This window comes from Aplysia californica, unplaced genomic scaffold (assembly GCF_000002075.1).
Source record: "Aplysia californica isolate F4 #8 unplaced genomic scaffold, AplCal3.0 scaffold00158, whole genome shotgun sequence".
NCBI classification, from domain to species: Eukaryota; Metazoa; Mollusca; class Gastropoda; order Aplysiida; family Aplysiidae; genus Aplysia; species Aplysia californica.
The window spans coordinates 846789-872213 of NW_004797428.1; the positions used below are offsets into that span (position 1 = coordinate 846789).

General features: G+C 39.7%; 2 protein-coding genes across 3 annotated transcripts in view; one reads left to right on the plus strand and one right to left on the minus strand.

Annotated features, from left to right (window-relative positions):
- Positions 1–3089, minus strand: part of LOC101860892 — a 14472-nt gene extending 11383 nt beyond the window's left edge. The window contains exons 1-2 of the mRNA XM_005097587.3: positions 3007–3089; positions 289–566 (exon numbers count right to left, since the gene is read on the minus strand). Of these exons, the coding sequence (XP_005097644.2) occupies positions 289–556 (268 nt within the window). The 5' untranslated portion in view covers positions 557–566; positions 3007–3089. The remainder of the gene's footprint in view (positions 1–288; positions 567–3006) is intronic.
- Positions 3090–3162: 73 nt separating this feature from the next.
- LOC101846210 overlaps positions 3163–25425 on the plus strand; it is a gene marked incomplete in the record, with an annotated part of 51622 nt that continues 29359 nt past the window's right edge. For both annotated transcript variants that reach the window (XM_013082094.2, XM_013082095.2), the window contains 15 exon segments: positions 3163–3432; positions 5673–5737; positions 6780–6959; positions 8522–8626; positions 10445–10526; positions 11686–11767; positions 12192–12377; positions 13137–13199; positions 14684–14759; positions 17649–17813; positions 18402–18469; positions 21189–21274; positions 21576–21679; positions 22471–22562; positions 23807–23901. In XM_013082094.2, the coding sequence (XP_012937548.1) occupies positions 3261–3432; positions 5673–5737; positions 6780–6959; positions 8522–8626; positions 10445–10526; positions 11686–11767; positions 12192–12377; positions 13137–13199; positions 14684–14759; positions 17649–17813; positions 18402–18469; positions 21189–21274; positions 21576–21679; positions 22471–22562; positions 23807–23901 (1621 nt within the window).

Here is a 25425-nt window from a genome sequence, read left to right on the forward strand (position 1 = left end):
GCGTCAATTGCTAGAAAAACAAAGCCAATAGTAAGACATGCCTTCAATGCCTTCAGTGGAAAAAGGATAACATAAAAAAGACAATTTAAAAAATTTCAAGACAATCACTTAGGTCCATCGGATATATCTCAAGACACTTACTTTTCAGGTTCAGCACTGTTGCAATCTGAAAAGAACATAAGTATTGTATAGTGTGGGAGGGAATAATGAATACGTTTATCTCTCTAGCTTTCTTTTTTTTAAGGTTCACTGCCATTTTAAATCTACAAATGTAAAAAATTTGTTTACCTGTCTTGGAATCATCACCATCACAGTATACCGTCAGGTCTGGGTGATTTTGTCTAAGAACCGTCTCAAACTCTCGAGGAACGTCAGAGCTATCACTCGAGTAAGATACGAAAATGTCGTACACTGACACTGCATCTAGCAGAGAAGACGTGGATCCTGCCTTTCCAAACTCCGACAGATCACCGTCCTTGGCTTCATTCTCAAACCTGGTCTCCTCCTGGGTGTCAGCTTTTGAGGTGGTTCCCACGTCTGGGTTAACATCTCCCATTTCTGGTCATCTTTGGATTACAACGACGAAACCAAAACTGGATAAATATTGTGAGGGGCAAAAAAGACGTGGGGTTTTTTTTTCAGATATTGAGGGACACACCATAGGTGATACGGAATAACTTCCTTTGTTTATTCTATGAGGAAATATTTGACCCATTGATGAAAGTGCCCACACTTTTCCAAGGACACAACATCGGGTCCCTGACGAGATTTGAACCCACAACCTTACAGTTGCAAGTTCAAAAGCCTAACCACTAGGCCATCGACACAATGTTAAAGTTTATGGACTGGGAAAGCCTTGAAAGGGACCTCTTTACACGCGCAGAGTATCGTAAAGCATGGCATTTTAAAAAGTAACTCAAAACGGGTTCTAAGTCATGCGAATAACAGGTTTTAAAAATTCAGTTTTAATTGTAGAGGTGGGATTTTAAACCGACCAGGTTGTTACGCAATTAGTTCTTAGACACAGATCACAGTATCGTAATTTTTTTTTTCAACAAAAAGCAACATGTATATATATATGTATATAAATATATACATTATATAGTAACCATTTTTTTAAAAATGTAGCAAATAGTACAACTGAAATAAAATACAAAAACGCAAAGAAATTTATTGACTAGTCGTGCTATCATAAATTGTAAATGATTAACTGACACCCCAATTGCAACAATTTAAATCATTTTGGAGATGAGTGCTTTGACCTTGCCTGTCAGGACTAGGTTCAAGTCATACAACACCAGCAATTTAAACAAGAAATACTGAAATATGTAAGCCCATTCATTATTCATTATTTATCATAAGCCATACCCAGTTTTTCTCTTATTATTGATTAATCTGATTGATTTATAAATAACTAATACAGAAGACATCCTATTTCAGATAGGCCTATAAAAAAACACTGAGGTGTAAGCTTACAAAAATTTCAAATAACAATGATAATATTAACAACATATTCTTTTCTTGGGGAGGGGGGGGTAAGTGTTTTACGGTGCTCGCAACTGCATAGGTCATGCACACGGAACACATCTAATATTTTCAGTTGGTGGAAATTTTGAATATTTTCCCGGGTGGCGACTGAAGCCTACTCTTATCGATTTTAGACCATCAAGGGATCTTTAACGTGCGCAACTTGCACACAGGCCCTCTGAGATTTTTCGCCCTTGTCCGAGAAGGCTATGGGTAGACCTTTCCTACCAGAAGATCAGGGGTGAGGCTGAAAGACAGCAGTAAAAAGGAGCCAAGGAGTAGCAGTAGATAAGGCTGCAGAAAGAGTCAGGAGCCCAGAGGAGGGGGCAAAGGAGGTGAGGGGATGGGGGCAGAAAGAGGAGACGAAAGCAGACAACAGAACATTGCTACAGAGCAGGAAAGGAGGAGAAAGGAGGAGAAAGGAGACAATTTTAGAGAAGAAAATTTTTTGGTTGCTACCCGGATTCAAACCCGGGACTTTTGAATGAGAGGCCTTAACCTCTAGGCCACGAGAGCTCCCACAATATATTCCAATAATCATAATAATAATAATAATAATAATAATAATAATAATAATGATAATAATAATAATAATCAATAGTAACTAATAATGATGATCATGTTAATGGTGATAATATAATAATAATAAAACATCCATTGGCCCTAATACTACGTAGAGTAGATCTAGTATTGTTCATTCTTTCCCGAGCCTCAAATATATTCAGTCCCATCTTCCTTCTTATGCTCCTTCAAACACTGTTTAATCTTGTAATTTCACTTATAAGCAAAGGCTCGCTCATTTAGTTTTTTTCCTCTTTTTTGTGAAAATTAGCCAAATTATATTCCTAAGGAAGCCCTATATACGCAGTGAATCGTGAAACATTGAGCAATTCTATCACCGAAAATTCTTGTTGATTACCTAGGCCTATCCAAATCTTTGTAACTCTGCTTTTATTGGGATGATGACTATGATGATGAAGAAGCCTTCTAGATCTAGGCGAGAGTTAGAGCAGTTTAGTGACTAGAATCAAGATTTCTAAATCTATAATCTAGATCTAGATCTAGATCTAGATCTCTAAATAATTTTCTTTCGTTAAACTTGAAAATTAGGTTAATCAAGACTGGCTCTAAACAAAGAACATGAATTAAGTATGGTATACAATCAAGAAAATCACTACCATTGAGTCTGAACTTGAGTCAAAGTGTGGACAAGATTTCGATTTAGGCTAAATTTTTCTTTCATCATTGACATCATTTTAGTCACCACCATCATCATTGTTGTTTTTTACTGTCACAAAAGGAAGAGAGCAGGTAAGAACTTTAGAAGATAGATCTAGACACTTTTGTTTTCATCTAGAGATCTAAACGCATACGCTACCGACAGAATAAATGGTACAGTAAAATCTGCCGTTAGTATGACAGCTAAAGGCTGCATTTGGTAAAATGAAGGGGAAAAAAGAGATCAATCTAAACACTTACTCATCGCAACATGCACATCCCGAAATCTAGCAGACAGATCTTGTTGTACGGTAACTGGCGTAAACATCCGGACATTGGTCACGAAGAACAGTAACTCCCGCAGAAAAAAACAGTACCCAGTGAGAAACGAAACGATTTATAAATTTTCTTTGCCAACTTTAAAATGGTCAACGAAGCTTAGTTTCTCATTGACGAGTTTCTGTAAGGACTCTACGAACTGACTTAGACTACCTGCTTATAGCTAGCATGCAAGCATGTCCAAGTCATTTGATTCATTTAGTGAAAGAAATGCACTTCAAGAAGATGAGGAGAAACTTCAAGTCGCTCTCCAAACGTTTGACGAAGCCTGGGACGAAGAAGACTATTCAGATGAAGATGAAGAACAGCTACTAATCGATCTTGAAAATGATGCTTCTGAGCATACAGGTTGGTTATAATGAGTTTGACAGAAGTTCCACTTGTTCTACCCTATAATTCACTGCTAGATCTAGAATCTAGATTTAGTTATATTTACGCAGTGGCTCCGTTCACCACGGCGCCCAGAACAGAATGTTTGCAATCAATAGCAATTTAAGAATGATCTTGTCCACTTCACCCCCTACCTTTGTCCCTTTTGCTACTTTTCTTTTCTTCACCCCCTCCCACCCCTCTTCCCGCCTTGGTCTTCTTTCATTCTCCCTTGTTTCTTCGAACGACTTTTATTTTCAATTTGTCAAGCGTTGCCGCGTCCGCACACAGGAAGAGGATCAAAGTCGTGTTCCGCGCGCTGAGCGAGCGAGGCCTTGTCGACTGAGGCTGTTTTGCTGTGCCTGCCTTAACCTCCTTAAACTCTGTTGCGTTCAGTCCACTGCAGACTAGATCTATATCTTTTTCACGAGTATTCCTGTGCTGTTTCCTCATTCACTTTTATTGACCATAGCATTTCTGTCGTGCCTCTGTGCCAATGGTGGATGATTCAAGGTGCCGTGAACGTAGCGAAACTACATTCATGGCGCCGTGAACGTAGCCACTGTGAATAATTTAACAAGAAAAAGAGCTGGCTTGAGAAGGGTTGAAGAATTTCTTTTTACATGCCACATCATTGTAATTAATGCTACAGTTTTATAGGTACTCGGCCTTTATTCAGCCTATAAACAACACTGGTATCCAGATTAATATTCCAAGAGCAAAGTGCCTTTTACTTTATGAAAATATGTGCTTGAATTAAAAAGCTTTATGGTTGTCGTGTGTGTATTAGAGTAATCGTACCGGTTCGGGCAGCACGTTTTTTTTTTGCTGTCGGGCACTGGAGTACAAAAAGATCGTTTAAAACTTTGTCTTTAAATCTAGCCCCAAAAGAGTGGCACACGAACCTAAAGCAACCTCCCTTGCTTTCGTTGAAAGAACAGTTACGGCGATATTTTGCTAAAAATAGTCCTTAAGACAGCTTTTTCTTCATCAACTGAGCAAAACAGCGTGAAGCTCTTTCCCCGGAAGAGTTAACATTGGTCGTGGATGAAGGAGCCTGTGACCTAGATTCTACGTTTTGGTAGACTCTGAAGGCTGGAGAGTTATTTGCATATGAGGCCCTGTCAAGGATGAAAGAGAATTTGCCGTTTAGTCTCGCCGTTTTTGCCCAAACGGGGGGTGCCCGGATTGTAACATAAAATCCGTAGTTTCTCATCCTTCGGGCACATAAGATAATATAGAGCCAATGGTTATATAACAAAGAATAAAGAATTTGTGCATAATTTAAATAATAGTAGAGTCAGATACAGCATATTAGCTCAGTCAGATACCAGGGTAGTAAAGTCAGATACCATCGTGTAATACTAAATACAGTCGGATATCAGAGTAGCAGAGTCAGATACCAGTGTAGTTGAGTGAGCCAGATGCCAGTGTAGTAGAGTCAGATACCACGTAGTAGAGTGGGTCAGATACATACTCATTTAAATAGCTATATTATGGTGAAAACCACTTTAGACAAACTATCATTGTGTCCAAGTGTTGATAACAAGCATTAAAAATCATGTTATTAAGCTTGCAAACAAACAAATGTGATGATGATTGAAAATGACCGAATGTCAAAATACTGCCCGAATCCATGAGAAAACCAAAAAATGTGTCCGAACTTGTAAATAAATCGAGCGTCACTTTTGCACCCAGTAAGGGCCTGAAATATGAGAACAAGCTGAAACAGGTCATTCCTGGGGTCATCCAATCACAGGACTTCCTGTAGCTGGTTTCGGTTTGTTTCTAGGGCAAGGCAGATAGGAGATATAAAGCTTTAAAGTCGACGTGCCTGTTTTCGTCCTTATTTTGACCGAACCGGTAATTTTACTCTATGAGTATTTGGGAGAAAATTTCTGGTATGGAGGAACAATAAAGAAGGGGAAACTGAACCAAAATATTGAACAACAATGAGTAACTAGATAAAAAGTGCTGTACTGTTCTTAATTTTCCTTTTAACCTGTGTGTGTTTCCTTACTTTGGTTACTTTGGTTTGCTTTTGAGCCCAAAAACTACTGTTAAAAGTAGAAAACTGCCCCTTTTTTTTTTTGGTTTCGAGTCTTTCTTTGTTCGAATAGATTGTACGGTCCCAAGTATACAAATCAATACAGTGGGCCATGTTTCCTTTCTAGCAGATATGTGGATACCATGTCATGTTGTATTTTTGTTTCCTACAGGTGACAGGTCAACATCACCCAGCTTTGCTGAATCAAGTTCTGTCGCGGCAAATATTGCTGAAGGGGTAAGACTTTGCCAGATTCCTGTAAATTTTATAGACTTTTTTTATATCATCAAAGTTACAGCTTTGAATCATCCTTGACAAAGTTAAGTAATAGAAAAATCAACTTGTTTTGTTTTGTTTTTAAAGATTTCTTTTGTCTCTGAGTAATACAGGGCCAACTTTGATCATTGAAGAGAAAAGATTTTTGTTGTTTAATTTTTTTAATTCTGTGTCCTTACCTGCCTGACTTAAGCAGGTAAAAAGAGAAAGATTATTTTTTTAGACAATCTCGAAAAGACTAAAATTAAAAGTGTGAAATTTTAATGGTGGGACTTTTTAAAAAATTTGTTATAAATAAGTATATGTTGGAAAATAGCAGAGACTTACATGAATGTATGTATAGCATTAGTTTTGCTACATTGAGGATCCTGAAACATTCAATTTCTATATTTTATATTTGTTCATTTCGAGAAATTCAACAGCTTTGAAATAAGAGGAAGATGTTTGTCTCTCAGCTAATTTGATTGTCTTTTTTTTTCCTTTATCATTTAATTGAGTAGCTAAAGGGGGGGGGGGGGGGGGGGTAAAATATTATTCTGAGTCATGCAATGTGAGATCTGGTGTGAATATCACCTTTGAACACATACATGCTGTCAATAATTTGACTACCTTGACGATGTGTTCCATATTCAGTATTACAACATACAACATCTGAGTCTAAATTTAAAACATCTTTAAAGACAAATTTAATTAAATCATTTTTCTGTCTGTAGATTCATGCTTAGTACAATGTTATGTAAATGACTATAATGTATCCATTTATATGTATTTTGTTAACTCGCGAATTGCATTGTGTATATTATTTTATTATGTATTTGTGTGTGCTCATTTCATAACGATGTGTGAGCATGCACGTGTGAAAAGCAAGTAGGCATGTGTGTAGCGTGCATGTGTGTGCGTGTAATGTGGTCGTGAGTGTATGTGTGTGTTTGTGTATGTGTGTGTGTGAGAATATTGTCGCCTTTTCTCATGTTTTCTTTCTATTTCCCACATATGTCTTCAGGATGAGGAGAGTGGAGATGTGGGACCTCGGCCAAGTATTCCTCTTCCGTCGGAGCCAAATGTGGCTGCTGAGATAAGTGGGCCAGAGAAGGTGCTGGCTTTGAACCGGGCTCTGCAGGGAATTCTAGAAGACCATATTGAAACTATATCGGGCGCCTTGCAGCAAAACAGGCAGAAACAGGTAATTTTGCAAGTTTGCATCGTTCATCCTTGTGATTCTTACAGCAATCAAGGATAATGTTAATGTCATTGGTCTAAACATTTGATTTGGGTTAGGTTGGGTTTTATTTCAGGGGAGCTCTATTCTTTTTCATTCTGCCCCCCCCCCCTTGCCCCTCCTCTTCTCCCCATTCTGCCATCTTTCTCCCTTTTCTAAACTGGAACACCCCCTCCTCGGAAGCATCCATTTTGTGTCCTATGTAGATTTTAGATATTCGACTTAAACACAAAGAAAGATGGTGCAGATGCATCAATTGTAAAACGTCCATTCTATCATCGTCTCTTTCTCCTCTGTTGACAATTTTAGCTCCACATAACGCCACCACAGTTCGCCATCTTTCCCTGTCTCTGCTGAGCTCTCCGACCTCCTGTTGCCTTTATTGGCTGCTGACCTCAGAGGTGTTGAATATTTATGATGTAGGTCAGTGCATGTCAACCTTCTTTTATGGCCAGTGCCCACTTGTACCACATTTAAGAGGCTACAGTTTTCATATCACCCACCTACATGTATTTCCAAGTGGGGCCATTGAATAAGACCTGTCACTACATGGGTGATCTCCTCCGCCTGTTAAAATAACCAAACTATCCACTAGTGGAAGATATCACCCAGGCTGGTAGGCACTGTTGTAGGTGGTCTGTCTCTTTTTCTTCCGCCTTCTGCCTTGCCACACAAAATTATAATCCCTCAATTCGTTTTTTGTCCTTCTGATTGCAAGACTAACATATTATTATCATCACTGCACTAGCAAAATGGCACACCACTCGTTTTTGCTACTTTTGAGATGGATGGGAAAAACTGTTTAAGTGGACCGTTTATCATTTATAATGATAAAACTTGCTATGCGTGTTTGTTTTGTGACTGCCAGCGCATTTTTTTGTACCACCACATAAGATAAAGGGCTAGTTGCATTTTTGCACAGCTCTAAATTATGCCATTCTGCTAGCCCAGTGAGGATATCGTCGTTGTCATTACACAATCTCCCAAGTCCTCAGGGTTTCCAAATCAATAATAATAAATAGCATTTATATAGCGCATGACCCCACTCGAAAGCAAGCTCTATGCGCTTTACACTATATTATTACCCCAGCAGACCATAGAACACTCAGAAACATTCTCAGCTTCCCGGGAAGCATACAGTGCAAGCAGCTGGTTAAGCGCTCAAACACTAACAAACTGACAAGATCTTTCACTGTGTTATTCAAGCCATTATTCAAATAAAGGCGTCAAGGGACATCTTACAACACAGTTTTGTTCTGTTTTGTCATTTCCTTCCTCGCTTTTAATTTCTAAAAATAGTGAGTGCCCGAATCTTTATTTTTATTTAGGCACTTTAATTTTTTCAAAATAATTTTCTCCAAACTTCCAAAAATGTCGTAAGCGCTTGTGAGATGCTCGATATCTCAGTCTGCGCTTATCAATATCAGAAAAGACGAACACCTTCATGAGGATCAGTCAAAAGTTTTTAATTTCTTTTGTTCTGTGATTTTCTTTTCATGCACGCTGTCTGCTGTCTTTGTTGGCAGGCGGAGCTGGAGGAGGAGATGTCCACCGACGACCCGAAGAGAAAGTTGGCGAAAGGTTCGAGTATTGGTCCCTTCAGAGCTCCCTACTTCAGGACTGATGTTTCTGTAAGTCTCTAGGAAATATTAAGCTCTATCTCGAAGCAGTTTTCCTTTAGCTGATTTACTTATGTGTCCCTGCCAGTCAATATCAGTCATATGAAGGAAATTTCAAAACTGAGTTACCATTATTTTTAAAAACTATCACCTTTTCCCTACAATTTAAAACAAGAATAAAGTAAATGACCTTATTTGACGAAAATACAGAACTTTTAATTGTGCGAGGTGAGGAAACACGAAAAGGAGAAAATGGCCTCCGAAGTTGAGCAACATGTTTCCATAGCAATGGGGGGTCTTAGAATTGAGATAGAGATTTGAAAGTTATTGTTGATTATAGTCATTTATTTTTATCTTAAATGAAGCAGAAGACATCAAACTTTCAATTGATCCAAAAAACAAAAACTTCATGGAAAGCCACTTTTTTGCCTTTCGAGCCTCGTAGCTGACAATAGCACCCTGCGTCTTTCGACGGATATTGAGCGGGGGAGACAGATATGGAAGCACACCGACGTTATCTACTCACTGACATTTATGCTATAGTATTTGGCTTTCCAGCGTTGCGTGTCGAAGTGAGTTTGATTCCCGTTTGGGGAAGTTAATTATCTGGCTTGTGTCAACAGTGGTGTGAAACAATTACAGTTACAAACAGTATCACCTTAGGGATGTTGATGGCCTAGTGGTTAGGCTACCGGGCTCATAATCGTGAGATTGCGGGTTCGGGGGTTCGAGCCTTAGCTGGGTCTGACATTGTGTCCTTGGTAAAGGTACTTTACACAAATTTCCCAATTGGCTCGGTCCTTTCGGAAATGGATGTTAAACTTAGAGGTCGCGCCTCTTGAATAACCTATTGATAGGGGTGTTAAACCTATACCATTTCACTCTTTTCACAGAAACACCTTCTATGCCCATCCGAAATAATATACCGTTGATATTTAGTGGTGCTCCAGTTACAGACTACTATCAGTCGTTGGTATGGTATTGTCTTCCCGGAAAACTGACTCTTTTTTTATGCTAGACTTGTTCATTGTAGTTTTATTCATCTGCCACTGTACTTTATTCTTTTGTCTTCATTTTGCTGTGTAAGATAAGAAAGGACAAGAGAAGATCAATCTTTATTGTCCACACTGTGGCACATTGGTTTGCTGCTTCATCAGGCAAACAGGCGTGCGCGCACTCACACTCTCACACACACACACACACACACACACACACACACACACACACACATACATACACACACACACACACACACACACACACACACACACACACACACACACACACATACATACACACACACACACACACACACACACACACACACACACACACACACACACATACATACACACACACACACACACATACATATATACTTGCACTCACAAGCGGACCCACAGTCACTGTTTATCTTTACACACACACAAACACATAATATATGCTTGCACTCACAGCGGACCCACAGTCACTGTTCTGTAGAATCTGGGCACTGGGGAACTGATAGTAACTTTTGCTTTATGAAAGAGGACAAATGGTCGCTTTTAAGCCCAGGGGGCTATCCCGAAAAACGCTGTTTTGAGAAAATCGAAGGTAAAGTTTTTGCCCCTTGTTCTGTTTAAAGACAAGGAGAGTTTTCTCTATAACCAAACAAAAATACACATCAATGAAACCAAACTTCTCCTATAGAAGGTAGGGCAATGCCCACTTTTGGTGTAGGTCAAGATTTCTGGGAACCCCCAAAATCTGGGTTAGCGGGCTTGTCCTTAAAAGCGACCAAATTATGTCTGTGTATCATTTTTCACATGTGTTGTTTTCCTTTCTTTGTAGTACCCTCCGGTCAACGAAGATGTTACTCTCAAGAGAATGTCCCAGGAACAGAGGATCAATCCTGTCAGAGACCATGTGTCATGTGAGGGGTTTTTGTTTGGTTTGGTTTTGTTTCGGTTGTGGTTTTTGGTTTTTGTGTATATTTATCTGGTAGTACTATAGGTTGCAGACTTGCCGACTGTCACGAATTTCCCAGGACTGTTGCGGATTCAGCAGTTAGGAATTTGAGAGGACAGTTCAGCCTCTTCCACTTCAGGGGGTGGGTGGTTGGCGGGTGCTCCGGTGTGGTTTGCTCCTTTTTTTCTATCAAACATCTATCCTATCGTCCTGATCTCTCCTTCTTTTTTGTGTTTGTTACTCTCCTGTAACACCTCTAATCTTCGGCACTTATATGAGTGCACTGTTTTGCAAATGCCGTAAAATGCTTACTAAAACTAAAACATGATTGGGTTTTGAAAAAGTACGTGTTTGACTGTACTTACTTTGTCCTATCTATCCAGATACAACCCCAGCTTTAAATACAGGGCTGCCCATCGTTACGAGTTTGGGGGAAATCGTCACGATTTTTTTTTTTTTTTCAATTTTATCTTAATCTGATTACAGCTCCCCTGATTCTTATTTTTTTCTTGCTTTGCAAGAGTCAAGCCAACAGCCAACAGCTCTTTCCCCCCAATTTTTTTTTACCGACTCGACAATGGCGAGTCTTTAGAGACCTTTTCCATCTCGCTTTCGTTTATGTGGGAGTTTATGTCATGTTGTCAGCAGGATCTCTCCTTGGCTATAACATTTACTAATTTTTTATTTGTTGATTGTCAGTATGATAGTGATTTAGCACCTATAAAAAATGGCAGCTTATACCATATGCTTCCCAGGAAGTTGAGAATGTTTCAGAATGCTGTCAGGTCTGCTGGGATAATCTGAGTTGTGTTTTGGTGATTGTGTCCTCCATTTTCAAGGTCAAAGCACAGAACAGCTGATTTGTGTTGTGGTACATGGTAACTTTGATCCATCCCACTCCATCCTCTAGCCTACCCCCTACCCCTTCCTCCTACCTATATAGCTTGTTACCCTGGGGGTCATGTATATTTGTGTTGTTAATCACACTCTTTGATTAGTCAAACATTGAATTTAGTAAACTACATACTTTGGATGTTGGGTTTTTTTAAATTTTGTCTTTCCTTCTATAAAGTGTCTGAAGTTTTTATTTCTTTCCAGTCAATTCTTTTTTCTTTCTCTGTCAGTCAAAAAGAGGTCAAGAGAAGTCTTGAAGAAAGCTGTGCTGGAGGATACTCTGGAGCAGTTGTTGAGACCTTTGTTGATGAAGTGAGTGGTTTTAATGTGTATATTATTTTGTGTGTTTTGCTTTTGTGTGTGTGGGTAGTTAACGGCTCTCTAATGTGGTTTGCTCCTGCTTTCCTATCAAACATCTGTTGTCCTTATCTCTCGTCCTTCTTCTCTTTGTATTTTTCTCTTTGGTAACTCCTCTAATCTTCGGCACTTATATAACCTAATTGTTATGCAAGTGCAGTAAAAGTCTTAATGAAGCTAAAAATTGCTAAACAGATGTTTCTGACTTTCAGAGAGAGGGAGAGAGAAACTTATTACTATTATTTTTACTAGTAGTAGTGGTGGTAGTGGTAGAATTAGTAATAGTAGTAGTTGTATCATTCTTCACCTGCTCTAAGAGATTGTCAGCAAGTGTCAATGTATATATATCTTTCTTCTCAAAAACAAAAATTTCCTTCAGACTGGAGGCTGAGGTGAAGAAGAAAGAGGAGGTACAAGACACGGTGACCCCTCTCCAGGAGCAACTGCAGGAGCAGGAGGAAAGACTGACGGAGTTGAAGAACGAGGGGCTGCTCAAGGAGGGTGAGGCAAGGATGGAGTTGCACTCGTCCATCACAGAGCTGAGGGACAAGTGTGAGGATAGACAGTGAGTTTGGTTGTTTTTCTTCTGTCTTGAACTCTTTGGGTAACTGTTGTGTCGGTAGCCTAGTGGTTAGGCTACGGATTCGTAAATCGTGATATTGCGGGTTCATGGGTTCGAGCCTCAGCTCTGTCCGACGTTGTGTCCTTGGGAAAAGCACTTTACACGAATTTCCCACTCGGCTCGGTCCTTTCAGAGACGGACGTTAAAATAGGAGACCCCGCCTCTAAATAACCTAATAGTGTTGATAGGAGCGTTAAACCCATATCATTTCATTTTTTCTTTGGGTAACGGGGAAAGATCAGGAAAACAGCATCTGAGCAAGGGAATGAATGGAGAACCATGATACTCCGATGTCTGTTGCAGATCCGGCATTGGATGATGATGATGAGCTCTTTGAGGAGGTGCATTCTTGTTATTTAACAACACAGGAAGACGCACTGTTTTGGGGCACTTTTGTTAAGGAAGAAACAGAAATTTATTATTCGTACACATTTTTCATTTCAATTTTATTTATCCCAAACTTTAAAAGGCATACTACAATATGCCTACTATGAAATATGTTATACGTCTTTGCCGGGGGGATGTGTTTTACCTCTTTATGAGGAGGTGAGAGGTGAACGTGTTATACCTGTATCTGTATTGAAGGGGGGGGGGGGGTTGTTGTAAATGTGTTTGTTTGGGTTGGGGGTGCTGTTTATTGGTTGTTTTACTTTTTCCCTATATCCTGAATAGTTAACTATGATTTGTTTGACTGTTTTTCAGAGCAATGGTGGATGAACACAGCAGAAGAATTGAAGAAATAGAGGAAGAGCTGAGAGTGAAAAAGTATGTGAGATAGAAGTAGTTTTTAAATCTTTTATTGCGTTGCTTGTCTTCTAGTAAAAGAGATATTGCTGCCTTAATAAAGTGTGAGAAATACAGACAAAACCTGCTCCGACTATCACATGTCCAAGACAATGAATTCCCCAAGGGGGGATATGAACATTTTCTTATGCACAGAATTGTAAGTGGGCTGATTTATAAATGTCCAGCTCATACTGTGCCGGAACAACTTAGAGGGATTGCTCCTTCTTCTTTCCCCATCGTTACTATCATCATTTTTTCCTCTACTTCTTTTGTATGTTGTGACCTGCTTTTTCTGGGGTGCCTTGATTGTCGAAGCAGACTTTGTGCTGTTGAGGCTAGAGAGGTGAGCAGAGAAAGCCTGATTCCCCGTCTGGACTTCTCTGCTGACATCCACCCCTTGGCGCTCAGATGTGAAGCGTGCTGACAAAATGAGTGACTTCTCAGATTCAAGTCTTCAGGAAATAGATACATCACGCTTACAGTTGAAGTATTTACAATTTTTGAGAATGCAATAATAAAAGACAGGTTTTAGTTAAAGAATATGTCATCAATAGAAAATATTCAAATTTGACACTAGTGTTAATTTTTTTACCACTATCTCCATTTGTGGATTGCAAGAAGAACTCATTTTGTCAGCACGGCTCACATATGACCTTATGAAGTTATGAGCGCCATAAAACCTTACGAAAACTAAACAAGACAATCACCTGTAAAAATGACCACTTTCCACTTCTCCCTCTTGTGGGTTTTTTTTCCCTCTCTAATAATGACATTGTCCTAGAGGACCAGCTGTCTAAGGGGACCACTTTTCTCCTCAACAAAGGGTCGTCGTCTTGGACAAGTTCAATGATAGTTCTTTTTTAAAATTTAGATTTGATAATATTAACACTTTGCAGTCACACAGCCAACAGTACAAAGTACCCCATCTGGTCACCCAGCCAGGAGAGCGACTGCAACAGACTTATTGGGCGTGAGCTATTCCAGGTGACCGGAACAGATGATTTTCACCAGCATGTTTTTACGCCAAGTGACCGCAAAGTGTTAAATTATATTTGTATGTTTTTTTCTCTTGTGCTGTATGTAATATCAAATTTAACTGAAAGTCTATTGGATCCGAGCTTTATTGAGCTGGTGGGGTTTGCTACTTCTTTCTCATCATACATCTATCGTCTTTTGTCTCTCCTCTTTCTTTTCTCTGTTGTTTTAATTTTTCTTTTGTGTTGTATGCAATCTAAAATATAACAGAAAGTCTGTTGAATCGAGGTGTCTTTGATCTGATGTGGCTTGCTTCTTATTTCCCATCATACACTGTCATCCTTAGCTCTCCTCTTTTTTTTGTGTGTGTGTTTCTGTGTTGTAACACCCCTAATTTTTGTCACTTATATGACATATCTTTGTTGCAAGTGACGTTAAACTCTTATTAAGACGAACTGTCTTTACTCCTTTTTTGTCTTTTCACTTAGGAGCATCCCTCCCGAAGAATTGCTCGCCAATGTCGACCCAGAAAAAGTGGACTGGATGAAAATTTCAAAAATGAAGGTTAGTTGAGTGAAGAAAGAAACGAATGAAGGGTTCCGTTGCACAGGGCACTGAAAGCCAAATATGGGTATTTTCGTGAGTGTGCGTCTGTGTATGTGTCTGTGTGTGTGGGTGAGAGTGTGTGTATGCATGTGTGTGTGAGTCTGTGTTTGTAAGTATGTTATGAGTGTGAGTGTGTGTATGCATGTGTGTGTTTGGGTCTGTGTTTGTGTCTGTGAGTGTGAGTGAGAGTGTGTGTATGCATGCATGTGTGTGTGAGTGTGCTGACTTTTTCATGTGCGTGTATGTATTTCCCAGGCTGCACCGATTTTCTCTTTATGGAGATCAATAAAATGTTATCTTATCTGATTTACTTTCTGCAGTGGGTGGGTGTGGTACTAGCAAAGATAGTACATAACAAGATGGGCCACTTCTCTCTTTGAGCCAATTAAAAAAGTGTCCTCAAAATTTGGTGGCGCCCTCTTCACAAAAGCGCACTCTTTGCGAACAGAGTTACCCTACTTGAGTTTTAAAAAATCAAAGTGAAACTAGCAAGTTTTGGGATAAATTTCGAAAGAACGTTTTTTTAAAATGGTTACGCTGACAAAAAAACCTCTTCCGGAGGAAAAGGAGATGGTTTTCTTCGTTTAATTTGACTTTAGAATGAAGGGCGAGAGGTCATTAAAATTTAAAAAACCTAAAACTCCGCACTGAACATACCCGAACTGCTGATGAACAGCAGTCGATCTGCGCACGCAAGGAGGTGCTATTCCTATTCTTCTTCTGGAAAAACGAAAGAGAGCTTCAAAACAGACTGCAGCGCCATCTGAAGCAAAGAGCATACTTCCTGCGGACACTTTTTAGGCTGAGTGGCCCATCTTGTCTTGTACTATCTTTGGTAATAGCTAGACTGACTTCATACAAGAGGGGGATGCAGCCCTTTCAGTGGTTCAGTTGCAAACATGAAGATTCGGCTTAGATGTTTGTGTGTCACAGGTTCTTTGGTATATCGATCCTGCTCTCTTTCCTTCGATCTGTCAGTGTCTGTAATTTAGTTGTTTGGGTTTTCGTTCTGAATGGAGAAGACGTGACGTAGATTCTTGAATGTGGAGGTTTTTTTCTGGTTTTTTTGTCAAGTATTTCCTCTTATCTGCCCAAACGTTGTGACCCTTTCAGCCCGAGTTGACCCTCCTACATTATCTTAATTGTTTCCTCCTATATTTCTAACCTGTCCAAAGCAGTTCTTGTCCAACACGATCATGTTCAGTAAATTTCGCAACAAGTCGGCCTCGAAACATGACCATTGCGATCACTTGCTACAAAAAATGTTCCTCCGGCTCGTCCTCAGACTGAGCGTGTATGGTCAGTCAATCCAGGGAAGCTCTTAAGATAGATTATACATTTTTTGGAAATGAAATGGAAAGAGAGAATTTCAGATTTTCCACCATCTACTGACCTTGTCACGTCCAGTACGTGACCGTCACGTCCAGTACTTGACCATAACTCAGACCCTGTCTGTAGTAGCAACCTGTCTTTCTTACTTGTCCTGGGCCACAACGTCATTGCACGCCGGACAAGTCCTTAAGTGCTCAGTTCCTCTCAGCACTAAAGCCCGCAAGGTATCCATACTAATTGTCCCAGTGACTGTTTGATTATGGCGATGTCTTTCCTTTCGAGAAATCGTTCCTTTCTTCCTTCTCCTCTCTCTATCCCCATTTCCCGCATCCTGATGATTGCATGGTATTCTGCTGTCTCCCTGTCTTCCTCATCCCGCAACTTGTCCTCCAGGGTCTTCAACACTTCTCCTTTGTCGAATTTCACCTCACCATCAACCGCAGAACTGCCTGCCAGCCCATCAGCCTCCTCATAGCAACCGGTCTATGTCAGTCATCTTTCTCCTTGATCTTGAGGAACCCTTATGGACAGGTTCTCAACGTGATTTATAAATGTTATTGATGCGTATGTCATTTATAATTTATGCTGTTTTTACAGAAGTCTCTGATGTAAAATGTGTATGTTTTATGTGATGTGGGGCAATTTCATTAAGTACTGACTAAAACACTTACCTACCTACCTACATACGTGCCTACCTATATACCCATCCACCTACCTACCTACTAACCCACTGACCCACCTGCCTACCCACCTACCTATTGTAAACAATATCGTTAAAAAAGTTAATCAGAGGCTGTACTTTCTGAGGAAACTAAAGTCTTTCAATCTGAATCCATCCATCCTTCAGATTTTCTACACCACCACAATAGAAACTTTGATAAATTTTGGAATCACTTGCTATGGTAGCAATCTGGGAAGGCAGCACATTATAAAACTAAATAAGTTGATAAAAAAGGCATCAAGAACAATTGTTAGAGACCTAAGTAACTTTGAATATCTGCACAAGACAAACGTTCTAAAAAAGGCGGAAATAATGCTTAGTGATCATAGCCACCCACTGACTTCGGAATTTCAACTATCGACCCGCAGTAAACGATACATTTCCAAAAAAGCAAGAACAGACAGATATAGAAATTCATTCGTACCAACTGCAGTGAGGTTACTGAACACACAGTGCTACAAATGAAACAGAGAGAGAGACAGAGAGAGAGAGAGAGAGAGAGAGAATGAATGTGTTACGGAGCGGGTTGTCCCAGCCCGTGAGACATGTATTTACTTGGCATAATGTCCTGTCTTGTTGTGCGTTTGCGTGAGTGCACCTTTAAGTCTAACTTTTGTAACGTCTACTGCCATTGTTAACGACCAAGACGAATTTCTCCCTGCGAGATGAATAAAGATTGTCATTGTCATTGTCATTGTCTAGCTAACTACCTACTTACCCACCCTCCTCCCTACCTACCTATGAACAAGTTTGGCTGTATTAACAAAAGTTTTCTCTCTCCCCCCGTGGTGCAGTTTGGCGGTAGCACATCATGGCTGGACTGCCAGAAGGCATGGGAGAACGTGGTGGCGACCAAAGTGAACACCTCGGGCTGGAAAAAGCCGGAGGAAAACGAGCTGAAGAAACTGGTGGCTGAATCTGAGGACAAGGACTGGAAGATGATTGCGCAACAGCTCGGGGTAAACTTTTATACTGAGGCAGTGCTGATTTTCTAAATAAATCTGGAAATTAGACTTTCCTTTACATTGTTTTAATTGTCCTAATTTTTTTCCAGACTTTTGCAGTTTGTGTAAAATAGGCATGATACAAGGTGTGTGAGACAATACGATTTGTACAGTTTGACTCTGCTCGTATGTGTTTCCATAGGGTCCGAAAACTTCCAGATTTTTTTCCTAGTCAGTTTAATAGGCTTTATTAAGCTCAGGATGGCTTTTATACAATGTAAGCAGAATGTATTATGAACAAACTGTGTACTTTTTAAAAATAAAGAATCAAATTACTTTATGTATATACTCTTTGTTGTGTCCAAATAAAATTGTGTCCTGTTTTGTACATAAACAAATTGCAAACTATTTTATGGTTCTGTTTCATGTTTGAATGAATGGCATACTATTTTATGCATAAGCAATTCGCATACTATTGTAAGCATAAACAATTCGCATACTTTTTTTTGCATAAACAAATTGCATACTATTTTATGCATGATAAAATTGTGTGATGTTTCTTGTATGAACAAATCACAAACTGTTTTTTATTAACTTTCCCAGACAGGGCGAACGGCATTCCAGTGTTTCAGTCATTTCCAAAGTTATCTGAATCCAGAAATGAAGTCCAGGTAAAGATAAGAAATAGTTTTTGCCTTAAGCTGCATGAATACTCACTGATTGTTGACCTGAAGAGAATACAGTTGAACCTGCTGTAATGGCCACCCGTATAAGACAACCACCTGTACAAACGGCCACTTTTCATTTCTCTCCTTGAGTGTTTTTTATATTATAATAACAATTATAATAATAATGATAATGAAGACACCTGAATAGACATAAAGGTTTTGAACATATAGCTCTCAGTGGCAAAATTGAAGACAAACGAGGCAGGGGTAGGCCCCGAGCAGCCTACTTAGGGAACCTAAGCAAATGGGTAGCGGGGAAAGATCAGGGAAACGTAGCTTTTTTTAACCCCTTCAGTGCTGCAGGTAAATAGGCCCCTGTGCCGGGTGAAATCCCTTGAACCAAGGCTGCTCAGGGGTGACCCCAATATACCTCCCATAACTTTTTTTTTATTCATGAATATTTCCTCATGGATTTCTATGTGTACATTCTGCATTGAACCACGTTTCTATAAATATAGTTTTAGGGGGATTTCATTGAGAGATAGATGGAGAAAAGTTGGAGTTAGTAACATTTAACATGATGCCAAGAACACCACCACCCAACAACATAAAGCAACACACATTCGAGTAATGATAAACTGAGACCCAAAAAGGGAAATACATGCTGTGTGAGTGTTTGCAGAGGCTTTTCCTACCTTAATATATACAACCCTTGTACAATCCATATATATATACATGTAAGCCCATCTGTGTTTACTGCCTATAAATCATTTTTGTGCTGTAGACCAAGATATGTTAGATCTAGATCAAGATCTAATCTTCTTTTTGAGCTAAATTCTGACTATGACGCTTTCAAATGGGGGGAAAATGGTGGTAAACATAAATGGAAGGTGCCCCAATAATAATTACAAGATTTTAGCAGTAACTTCCCTTATTATTTGTATCAAAACAACCTCTGTCACTGTCCGGTAAATTCTACGGGCCAAAGGCACCACGCTACACGGTTTAGGCCCATAAATTCTACGGGCGCAGCAACGAAGAGGTTAAGAGCATCCGAGTAAAGGAATGAATGGAGAACCATGATCACCGATGTCTGTTACAGATCTGGCAGTAAAAGATGATGAATGAAGATAATTTCTATAACACCCACTCCCGTAGATTACTACAGCTCTAAATGCTTTACAAACCCTTCACCTCTAGGCAGAACACAAGTGAATGAACACGCATACATACGCTCTGAAATGACACTGTGTAAGATGTTCACCTGTCTAAGACAACCACTTTTCTCCTCAAAAATGGGCGTCTGCCATAGACTTAAGTTTGACTGTAGTTTCACTCACTCAACCCTAGGCCCACACTTCCTGGTTGTCAGCTCTCCCTAGAGATTTTTACCACTTTTTGAAAATTGAAAAAATACTAAATTTTAATATATCCTACCCGCATTTGGTGTACATTTTATTCAAACCTTTATTTGTGCGTATTGAATATTTGAAGACAAAATATATCGTAGCTTTTATGCAATTCTCCTTGGAAAAAGGTCTATATACAGAGTCAAGAAGTAGACAAAAAGCAAAGAAAGGAAGTGCGTTCAAATTTCACACCCCTTCACATGGTTCACGAATATAGCTTTCTTTGTTCTAAATTTGAGCTTGCACTTCTGGTCATAGTCTGTTTCAAACGAAAAATGGTTACTTTTCCAATTAGGCTATAGTCTGCTTCACACGAAAGTAGCGTTTTCGGTCACAAGAGCGAAATTTTCCATTCTGATACTGTCTGCGTTAGGGTTGGAGCGCTGCGAGCGCATACCAATATTATCGATGTAGGGCTAGGCGAGTTAAAATGTCAATTTGAACAATACATTGCCCTTCCTGGGACATCCAGAAATCAACCCCAGTCTCTGGAGTTTTTCAGAGTCCGTCAGTGTTCTCAATGCTATCTTGAAAAAAAACTTTTCTTGGTTCCAAAAAAATTTTTACATTTATTATTTTTCAATGTAAGCAGTATTCTATATGTGCTTGTATTTACCGGAGGAAGACCAAGACCTCAGAGGACAAGGGGTCAGTCACAAATAAGAAATTAATGAGTCGCTGCCTTTACATGTACAGTCACTCTGAAAAATTGTCAACATGACCAACGGGGACTACATTGTCTTAAAGGAATCCTTTTTGAAAAAAGTGACCAGTCAAAGTATTTTCTTTTCTTTATATGTTTGAATTTGATTTTCCTTGAACTTGAAAATATGACTTCAGTGGTCTTCAGACATCTGTTCAATAGGTAGCTGTCAACCTTTACGTTTGGCTGACCAGTGTCTGTGGTATAGGAGTTACGTAGTTCGCTGATGTACACAGGTGACCCGAGTGCAGTTTTTATAGAGTGTGGATGGTTGGCGGGTGCTCTGGTGTGGTTTGCTTATTCTTTCCTATAAAACATCTACCGTCCTTATCTCCCCTTCTTCTTTTTTATGTTTGTTACTCTCTTGTAACCTTTCTAATCTTCTGGCGCTCATATGACCTTATGCAGTTGCGAGCGCCATAAAACTTCTACATGTTCTATACTTTTATAGAGTATCGCGATCTTTCTTCTGGGGAGTTGTATCTCTCTCAGCCCAGATTGGCCCCGACAGGCAGGATTGGAGGCTCGTCTCCTACATGTTGTAAATTGTGTTGATGAGGGTGCAAAACATGTACATTTAAAAAAACAACTGTCTGTTTTTTTTTCTCAGGAGATGGACGATAGAGGAGGACCTAAAGCTGTGCAGTGTTGCCAATAAAATTCAAGCTTGCTATGGATTTTTCAGTTGGAAGAAAGGTAAGTCGGAATATTTTTTAGCCTCTAATTCTGCAAGAGGGAGAACGAGTTAAGATTTTCTTAGAAAGAATTTCTATGCTGGACTAGTTATTGTATGTGCTGTGGCTAGGTTCAAGTTAAAAAATGAAAGAGTGGATGAATTGATCTCTGGGGTTCAGGGGAAGATTTTCTCAGAAAGCATCTCGGTGCTAAACTGTGCTTTGGTTATGTGAAAAAATGAAAGAGTGGATGAATTGATGTCTGAGGTTCAGAGGAAGCCCATTCTTACTTATTTACAATTTGTAAAAATGTTTTCTTTCAGTGTCAGCCTTGATGGATTCACGCAGCCCTTCGGACTGCATGCTCAGGTTCTCCAAGGTCGACCCGGGGCAGAGCCACGGCCGCTGGGCCCCACAAGAGGACGCCGTATGTTTGGTCTTCTTCTTCTTCCTCCTCCTCCTCCTCCTCCTCCTCTTCTACTTCTTCTTCTTCTTCTTCTTCTTTTTCTTCTTCTTCTTCTTCACTGTGGTAGTAACTGTCAAGAGTTTGATTGTTTATGATCACAAAAGAAGATACTGTTTAGAATTTTTTGTTGTTGTTTTTTTTTTATTATTCTTTTGATGATTAACACTAATGTTGGTGGTGGTGATAACAATGATGAGTATAACAATGATAAGTAAATACTGAGGATGGCGATGTAGATTAATCCCTCTGGATGATGTTAGTTTGGTTCTATGTTTGGTGCCAACACTAGATCCCCTCAGACTTTCTCAACCCCCCGGGGCAGTGCTACTGACTGAAGTGTCTTTAGGCCATTCCCAAAGGGGGGACATTAACATGTCGAGTTCTTATGCACAGTAGAATTGTAATTGTAAATGGGCTGATTCATCAATGTCATGCTCATAACTGTGCCTGAACTGCTGCAACAGGGAACTGCTGCTTTTTCTTTCGTAATCCTTAGTATCGTCATTTTTCCTCTACTTCTTTTGTATGTTTGTCACACTCTTGTGAACTGCTATTTCCGGGGTGCCTTGATAGTCGAAGCAGACCTTGTGCTGTTGAAGCTAGAGAGGTGAGCAAAGTGAGTCTGATTCCCTGTAAGGACTTCTCTGTTGACATCCACCCCTTGGCGCTCATAGGACCTTACTTATGCAGTTGCGAGCCCCTTAAAACCTCTATTAAAACTTTAAAAAAGACTTTCTCCTGTCCTGTTTCAGAGGCTGATAGCTGCCGTGGAGATGCTGGGCCCCAGCTGGTCGAAAGTGGCCAAGTTTTTGGGCACCAGAAACATGTTCCAGTGCAGGGACAGGTACTTTGTTCACAGTTTTGTTTCCAGTAGGCTGACAGTTGAAAAAATGGATGGTTGGCAGGTGCTCTGATGCGGTTTGCTCATTCTTTCGTATCAAACATCTATCGTCCTTATCTCCCCATCTTTTTTTTATGTTTGTTACTCTCTTGTAACAGCTGTTATCTTCTATAGCTCATACGACCTTATGCAGTTGCAAGCGCCGTAAAACCTCTACTAAAACTAAACTTTCCTATCAAATATCTGTCATCCATTTTCTCTCCTCCTTTTTTTATGTTTGTTACTCTCTCGTAACACCTCTAATCGTCGGTGTTTATACAACCTTATTGTGTTTCAAGTGCTGTTAAGTTCTTACTATAACTAAAAACGAAAACTCAAAAGAGTTGGGATAAAGGAGCAGCGTCAGACCACGCAAAACTTGGCAGGATGGCGTTAAAGATGTTCTTGTGAAGGATAACATATCAGCAACAGAAGCCATCCAACTAGCCCTTGACCAAAGGTTGCACCTCCCCTCGACATCTTATGATACATGAGCAAGGATAAAGTGAAGTAAACAGCTGAGAATTTCTTGGAAGGAAAAGTAATCAAATGAGGTAGTACTTGAAGACGCCCGCGTGGTTCATTCGCTGATGAAGACAGTTAGTAAGACCTCAAGTGGTTAAGTTGAAAAATCGATTGTTGCTCATAAATTCTTTTTTATTTTTTTAGCTTGTTGAAGACTAGAGATGCCAGATTTTTTTCCCAGGTAAATTAGACAAAAGTTGACTATAGTGTTTCAGATATGTGTCGCAAGGCAGTGGAATCAGGCGCTTGTCAATTTTTGGGCATATGGAGTTATTGGTATCATCTTGACAGTTGTTCCTTTGTCTTGCTTTCAATGAAAAAATATCCATTTATCTTGAATAAAAGTGGAGATACTTTAGATTGAAGGAGGTGGGGTCGCCTGGTTTCAGAAGTAAATTAGCAAGAAAATGGCCGCCAAAATTTGGTGACTTCCGTAGCTTAAGAGTCCTTAGCAACTGCAAATTTACGATTTTGTGCCTACAATTAACGTTTTTTTAATTTAAAAAATCCACATATAAAAGTGTATTTGAATGGACATACAAAGTGTTGAGCCCAAAAAAATAATTTTTTAATAAAATTTCCAAAGTGGCTGAAAAATGACGATTTTTCGGATTTCATTATTTTGACGAGAGCCTGATTTCACCACGATACCTCACATATGTTATTTTTTCTTGGTGTTTCAGATATATAAATGCCTTAGAACCAAACCTCAACTTGACCCATTTCACGTATGATGAGGACATTCGACTTCTGAGACTTCACAAAGAGATGGGCACAGGTAATAACATTCTGACGACATTGAGAAAACAAGACACGTTCTTGATCGTATTATCCTGTCTGTCACATGAAGAACAAGTGACTCACACAGTCAGATAGAATAAGGCTGTTGGAGGGGTGGAGAATAGCAACAGTAGCTGTATGTATCTATTATCTATTTGTGGTGGCCGAATTTTGCTATTCAAAAGGCTTTGTAATGGCCGCATCGATCGACATGCAGTTTTCGCCAAAATCTTCTGTAAAATATTCTCCAGATCATGGCGCCCTTGGTTTTTTCAGTTTTGAGACAGTTTTGCAGCAAAAAGCTAAATTTCTTTATTTCGCCGATCACTTTTGTAGGCCGACGCTTCTATCTCTGTAATTTTAGAAAATCCGGAAGTGATATTTCGCGAGACGCATTTTGTTTTAAGAGTATAGATTTAGACCTAATTTTTTGCATCTCTCAATATTTATTTCCCCATTCCAGTAGACTGTAAATATAGTAGGCCAATGACTTTCAGCTTATATTAAAGCACCGATCATCCCTTTCATCGAAAGGGGGCCCAGCTAGTATACATATAATACAGTGGAACTTGCCCTGTTAGGCTCATGTCCAACACAATCACATGTTCAAACTACTATTTCCCACTTCCCCCTTTGCATTTTTTAAAAACTGTACATTAAAAAGACACTGAGGCTCTCGAGGCCTAGAGGCTAGGGTGTTCACCTCTTATTTAATAGGTCCCAGATTCAAATCTGGATAGCAGCGGAAAATATTCTTTTCTAAAAATGTTGTCCTATCATCTGCTTTCATCTCCACTTTCTGCCCCAACCCCCTCACTCCCTTTGCCCCCTCCTCTGGGCTCCTAGCTCTTTCTGCAGCCTTTCTACTGCTACTCAGTGGCTCCTTCTTACTGCTGTCTTTCAGCCACACCCCTGATCTTATGGTAGGAGAGATCTACACCTATCTTTCTCAGATAAGGGCGGAAAATCTCGGAGGTCCCGTTAGCAAGTTGCGCACATTAAAGATCTCTTGGTTTTCTAAAAATCGATAAGAGTAGGCTTTGGCCACCAAGCAGTCAAAATTTAAAATTTCCTACCTGCTGAAAATGTTGAATGTGTCCTTCGCGCCTAACATGACCTTATGTAGTTGCGAGCGCCGTAAAACACTTGCCAAAAAAACAAAAAAAACAAAGACATTGTCCAAGATGCCCACCTGTCTAAGACGACCACTTTTTTTCTTTTCAACAATGGGTGGGTGGCCTTCCAAGACAATTAATTTCAACGGTGTCCAGTGTTAATCGTCGTGTAAAGCGCCACTTTTCCAGATTTTGTGAACTGTGGAAATGTAGCTCTGGTGTGCAGATTTTGTTTTGTACACGGCTGGTGACGTCGTTACTTGTGGCGTACGTGACATTTCGTGCTCAGTGGTCGCAATCACGTAGATCTTCATGCATATCTTCAGCAGGGTGAACTCTCTACGAACCTTGTATACGTCATTTTTAAAATGTACCTGCTCTCGCTGGGACTTTGTGTGTGTGTGTGT